The 6,590-nt window shown below is 53.1% G+C and overlaps 1 protein-coding gene across 2 annotated transcripts in view; it reads left to right on the top strand.

Moving 5' to 3' along the window:
- The first annotated feature begins 1,045 nt into the window (after positions 1-1,045).
- The window catches only part of PRKAR2B (protein kinase cAMP-dependent type II regulatory subunit beta), a 105,165-nt gene continuing 99,620 nt past the window's right edge, over positions 1,046-6,590 (top strand). The window contains exon 1 of one of the 2 annotated variants that reach the window (XM_052790266.1): positions 1,046-1,760. In XM_052790266.1, coding sequence (XP_052646226.1) covers positions 1,061-1,760 — 700 coding nt within the window. In that variant the 5' untranslated portion in view covers positions 1,046-1,060. Of the gene's footprint in view, positions 1,851-6,590 lie in introns of both variants that reach the window. The other variant, XM_052790265.1, reaches the window with a different exon arrangement.

Raw genomic sequence — 6,590 nt, 5'->3', positions numbered from 1 at the left:
CCCAACCTTAGATTTTAGCAGTTAATTTGCTTGGTGCATAAAAGTAAGTCTCTAACAGATATTTCTGGAACCCCAAAATGTTGGCCAAATGTTCAGAGGTGATTACGAATCAGGCGGTGATGCAGTTTTCATGCGTTCCAAGGATCTCACTTTTGAGAAGCGTTTAGTAAAGCCTTACGAAAAACATGGCACCCGTAATTGCTACTTACTTACTTAAAATGTTTAAGCTTCCTGGTGATGACAAGCAGCACCTACTTACCACTGTGCTAAGTAGTGTCTGCAGCATGACTTGGAATAGTGTCTGTGCTGAGCATTGGCACTCAGCAACGTTTAAATGAGACTTTTTTTTAACAATTGTTTCTTTCTCCAGCTAAATTTTTCATGGACCTTAGACAACCAGCTGACAAACAGGATGCGTTTTCTAGCGCCACATCACCCCTCGCATCCTAAATAATATAGATGGGTATAAATTGATAGCATATCTATGTATATGAATGATGTGTGGGGAATATTTTTAAGGTGGTATATGGCCGTGAAAAAGCACGGTCGTAATTAGCTATGAAAGGCTACATCCACCATCCGTGGTCCTTCCCTGAGCGGGGACATGTCCGCTCATCAGGAAGCCCCGCCGATCACCAGCGCCGATGCCTGGATCCACCACAGGGGAAAGGCACCCAAAGCCGAGGGCACCCCGGGAGCCACGGGGAGCCGGGAGGCCGCGGTGCCCGGAGGCGGCGGCCCGGCGGGGCAGTGTCCCGGCAGGGGAAGGGGGCGTGAGGAGAGCCCACGGCGGCCGGGGGCGTGAGCAGAGCCCAGCGGGAGGCCTCGGGGGCGGGGGTTAGCAGCACCCCGGCCAGCTGCGAGGGCTACCTGCCCGCCCCGGAGGGGTTCTCCGCCCCGCCGGGGATCCGCAGCAGGGCGGGCCGCGCCGGGCCTGGCCGGGCGGGCAGGCCGCCCTCCTTTCCCCTCCCCAGCTCCCTCCCTGCCTCCGGCGGCGCGGGCGGGGGCGCGCTGCGGGCCGCAGTCCCCGGCGGGAGGTTGTCATGGTTTCCCGGGTCACATGTGTGCGAGGTTCCCCCGGCGCGGGGGGAGGAGGCGGCGGGGGCGGGGAGGCTTCAGTCACGGACGGGGCTGCCGTCGCCGCCGCCGTGCCAAGCGTGGGGCGAAGCGGAGCGAGACGCTGCGGCCGCCGCCGAGGCTGCCGGCGATCCGCTGCCCCCCTCCGCGGATCCGCCCCCCGCCCGCTCCCACCTGCGCCGCCGCCGCCCGCCCCTTTCGCGCTGCCCACGGGCGATCCGCCGGGCGCGCCTCGTTCCCGGGCTGCGGACCCCCGGCTCCGGCCCGCGGGCTCTTCCCCCCCCCCCCCCCGCCTCCTCTCCCCTTCCCCTCTCCCTCCCCCCCTTCCCAGCCAGGCTGCGCCCCCCCGGCCGGCCCCGGCATGAGCATCTCCATCCCGGCGGGGCTGACGGAGCTGCTGCAGGGCTTCACGGTGGAGGTGCTGCGGAGCCAGCCCGCGGACCTGCTGGAGTTCGCCCTCCAGTACTTCGGGCGCCTCAAGGAGGAGGCGGCGGCGGCCAAGGCGGCGGCGGCGGCGGCGGAGAAGGAGGCGAGCGGCCGCAAGGCGGGCACCCCCGCGCCCGGCCATGACAGGGGCAGCCAGCCGCCGCGCCGGGCCCCCCCCGACGCCCGCGGGGTCAACTTCGCCGAGGAGCCGATGCAGACCGACTCCGAGAGCGGGGAGGATGAGGAGCAGTTCCCGGGTAAGGGCCCCCCGCCTCGCCCAGCCCTGGGGGGAAGGAGCGAGCCGGCCGGGAAGGGCGGGGGCGGCTCCCTCGGCTGCCCGGGCTCAGGTGGGCAGCGGGCAGGGCAGGGCAGGGGAGGGACAGGGAGGGGGCTCCCGCTTCGGCGGCCTCGCGGCTGTGTGAGGGGCGGGCAGCGGGGAGGGGGGGGCGCGGGCCGCGCACAGGCCCCGGCCCCAGCCCCAGCCCAGCGCCAGCGCCGGTGGTCGTGGGTCGTGCCGGGGTGACTGCGGGGCCGGTGAGGCGGCGAGGAGCCGGGGGCGTGAGGAGCGTGTTGGCCGCGGCGGCTGGAGCGGGCATGGGAAGAGGCGGCCTCCGCGGTTGCACCGTGGGCAGCTCCCCGGCTTGCGCTGACGCCAAACAACGGAGTCCACGGGAGGTTTCCCCTCTCCCGCCGCAAACTTTAACCTCCCGGGCTTTTTTCCCTTTTGTTCGGCAGTGCTGGGCGTTGGGCACTCAGGTATCGCCAGTCTGCAGCTGTACCGCTTATAGTGTATAGGCCTGTAACAGTCTTAACAGAAGAGCTATATATTTCCTTTTTGTAAGAGCGCGAGAGAGCAAATCTACATTTTGTAATTAGTACAAGGGTACGTCTACCTTGCAAAACACCTCTCACGGGCATATTACTGTATTTAGGCACTCGATTAAGCATTTTACATAGATGTACATATATGCGTTTCAAAAAGTAGAGCACAATTTAAAACGTAATTTCTTCTTCAAAAACCAGGGTGAAATTTTTTGCATGGTAGAAGGGCCCGTGGAGCAAGCACAGCTGTGAAGACAGCAAAGAACGTATGCGGTATCTTTGTGTTTGAGGGTAACACCTATCTGCAAACAGCTAATGATACCTTACTTTTGTGTGGCCAACAGGCTTTATTTAGGAATGATGTCAATCCATCAGCTGGTCTGATTTACGGGACGAGTAGTAGCTGTCTCTGATGGGTGTGTAGCGCTTCGTCTTTGTGTCATGAGCAGGCTAACCGAAGGGTCAGTCAGTATGGCTGGATGCTGAGAGGTCAGTCAATAAGGTTAGATGGAGAAGAGAAAACATCCAAACATCTTTATCGTTAGCTTATTTTTTTTGAGAACAGCTTGAAATTGAAGTATATCTCATCAGATCATTGAAGCATTCATCCCTCCAGGTCATGCTGGAGGTAGATTTACTTAAGAGTACAGAAGCCAGCTGTTTGCTAGATGACTATCAGCGCAGTTTTTAAAATAATGCCTTATGTGCATTTTATCAGGAAAAAAATGTCGATGTTTAAGAACTGGGTAAGTTTTCCAAATGCTTTATGTTACACCGCAAGACAGTCGCCATTCTTTTCATCTGTTCTTTGCAGCTATACCACGTGTATTTAATGAGAATTTGAATCTGTCAATCAGGTTCTGCAGATTTATGTGGTAATTTTGAACTTTAATGCTGATTACGTGAGATTAGCAAATTTCCAGATTTTTACTGTCTTTGAAAACTGGAAATTTGCTGTCTTTGAAAACTGAAATGGTAATGTGGAAGAACAAAATTACTATCTTAATTCACTAACACTAGCCATGGTTTTCAAACATGAGTTATTATAACACTCAACAGACTCATTGGTGAATGGAGAACTGAAATGTTGCATGGAGGGAAGTACAGAAATGCAGCTTGATTTATTGGCATGTCTGTGTTACATATGTAAAACTTTACAGTGTGTTTTGAGAGCTTTCTAAGGTTTTCTAATGAATACCTGTAATCAAGATTCTCTTGATATTCTTTTTGTTGTGATCATGTGTCGTGGTTTAACCCCAGCCAGCAACTAAACACCACGCAGCCGCTCACTCACTCCCCCCCACCCAGTGGGATGGGGGAGAAAATCGGGAGAAGAAGCAAAACCCGTGGGTTGAGATAAGAACGGTTTAATAGAACAGAAAAGAAGAAACTAATAATGATAATGATAACACTAATAAAATGACAACAGCAATAATGAAAGGATTGGAATGTACAAATGATACGCAGTGCAATTGCTCACCACCCGCCGACCGACACCCAGCCAGTCCCCCGAGCGGCGAATCCCTGCCCCCCACTTCCCCGTTTCTGTACTGGATGGGACGTCACATGGTATGGAATACACCGTTGGCCAGTTTGGGTCAGGTGCCCTGGCTGTGTCCTGTGCCAACTTCTTGTGCCCCTCCAGCTTTCTCACTGGCTGGGCATGAGAAGCTGAAAAATCCTTGACATTAGTCTAAACACTACTGAGCAACAACTGAAAACATCAGTGTTATCAACATTCTTCGCTCTGAACTCAAAACATAGCACTGTACCAGCTACTAGGAAGACAGTTAACTCTATCCCAGCTGAAACCAGGACAGTATCCACCCCTTATTCTATACCATTGACGTCATGCACAGTTCCCATACCTTTAGTTACATCCTGATCAATCATCACTTTTCCATCCCTTTAAGACATATGAGCAATGATATATATATATATGTATACACACACAGAGATATCATTCCTTTAGTTCATGGGTCATGTTCATAAAATGTTCATTGAGTTCATTTAGTTTCCGACTCTGGGCTCCATCTGTCATACCAGTCTTTCTGGGCAGGAGGGATGGTGCAAAGTCCTCTCAGTCGGTAGAGCAGAATTGGGCTTCAGTGCAGTGTGACAAGCAGGTGACATTTGGCGCAGCAGGAGGATGGTGTGCACCGTTGGATTGTTGCATGCTGGAGTCAGTTCTGGTTCCATCACTACTGCGCTTTGCTCAGTTTTATCACAGTTCTTTTCTTGCTTGATCTAAGTGATTCTTACTGTAGTACTATGGATATAGCACATAATTATAGTAAGGATAATATACAGTAGCAGGGTTATATAGCAATTAATATACAGTTTAATTCTGGCTGTTCTCACCTAAAATTAAATCCCCTTGAGGCACACATCGGACTTCCCCATCTTTTCGCATCACCCACCAAGTGCACCCAGGCCCTTGAGCAAAAGCAATCCCACGAATGGGTTTACCTTTGCCTGAGGCAGGAGTAACCCAGACTGTCTTCCCTAACATATTTTTTATGTGCACTACAGGGACTTTATCCCCTTCTACAGTATGTAAAAATTCCGACTGGGCAGGGCCACCCCGATTGGCAGATCCTCTGGTGTTGACTAACCAGGTGGCTTTTGCTAAATGTGTATCCCAATGTTTGAAAGTTCCACCCCCCATTGCTCTCAATGTAGTCTTTAACAGTCCATTGTATCGCTCAATTTTCCCAGAGGCTGGTGCATGATAGGGGATATGATACACCCACTCAATGCCATGCTCTTTGGCCCAGGTGTCTATGAGGTTGTTTCGGAAATGAGTCCCGTTGTCTGACTCAATTCGTTCTGGGGTGCCATGTCGCCACAAGACTTGCTTTTCTAGGCCCAGGATAGTGTTCCGGGCGGTGGCATGGGGCACAGAATATGTTTCCAGCCATCCAGTGGTTGCTTCCACCATCGTGAGCACATAGCGCTTGCCTTGGCGAGTTTGTGGGAGTGTGATATAGTCAATCTGCCAGGCTTCTCCATATTTATATTTCAGCCATCGCCCTCCATACCACAGGGGCTTTAACCGCTTGGCTTGCTTAATTGCAGCACATGTTTCACATTCATGGATAACCTGTGCAATAGTGTCCATGGTCAAGTCCACCCCTCGGTCACGAGCCCATCTATATGTTGCATCTCTTCCCTGATGGCCTGAAGCATCATGGGCCCACCGAGCCATAAATAGCTCACCCTTATGTTGCCAGTCCAGGTCCACCTGAGCCACTTCAATCTTGGCAGCCTGATCCACCTGTTGGTTGTTTTGATGTTCTTCAGTGGCCCGACTCTTGGGTATGTGAGCATCTACGTGACGTACTTTTACAACCAGATTCTCTAGCCGGGATGCAATATCTTGCCACAGTGCGGCAGCCCAGATGGGTTTACCTCTGCGCTGCCAGTTGCTCTGCTTCCATTGCTGTAGCCAGCCCCACAGGGCATTTGCCACCATCCATGAGTCAGTATAGAGATAGAGCACTGGCCACTTTTCTCTTTCAGCAATATCTAATGCTAGCTGGATGGCTTTCACTTCTGCAAACTGACTCGATTCACCTTCTCCTTCAGCAGTTTCTGCAACTTGTCGTGTAGGACTCCATACGGCAGCTTTCCACCTCCGATGCTTTCCCACGATGCGACAGGATCCGTCAGTGAACAGGGCATATTGCCTCTCATTTTCTGGCAGTTTATTATACAGCGGGGCCTCTTCAGCACGTGCCACCTCCTCCTCTGGCGACATTCCAAAATCTTTGCCTTCTGGCCAGTCCGTGATCACTTCCAAAATTCCTGGGCGACTGGGGTTTCCTATGCGAGCCCGTTGTGTGATCAGTGCAATCCACTTACTCCACGTGGCATCAGTCGCGTGATGTGTAGAGGAGACCCTCCCTTTGAACATCCAGCCCAGCACTGGCAGTCGGGGTGCTAAGAGGAGCTGTGTTTCAGTACCAACAACTTCTGAGGCAGCTTGAACTCCTTCATATGCTGCCAATATCTCCTTTTCAGTTGGAGTATAGCGAGCCTCGGATCCTCTGTATCCCCGACTCCAAAACCCCAGGGGTCGGCCTCGGGTCTCCCCAGGTGCTTTCTGCCAGAGGCTCCAGGTAGGGCCATTCTCCCCAGCTGCAGTATAGAGCACATTTTTAACATCTTGTCCTGTCCGGACTGGTCCAAGGGCTACTGCGTGAACAATCTCCCGTTTAATTTGTTCAAAGGCTTGTTGTTGCTCAGGGCCCCATTGAAAATCA

The sequence above is a fragment of the Harpia harpyja genome, chromosome 6 (assembly GCF_026419915.1).
Source record: "Harpia harpyja isolate bHarHar1 chromosome 6, bHarHar1 primary haplotype, whole genome shotgun sequence".
In the NCBI taxonomy this organism is placed as follows: Eukaryota; Metazoa; Chordata; class Aves; order Accipitriformes; family Accipitridae; genus Harpia; species Harpia harpyja.
This window is presented reverse-complemented; position numbering and strand designations above follow the sequence as displayed.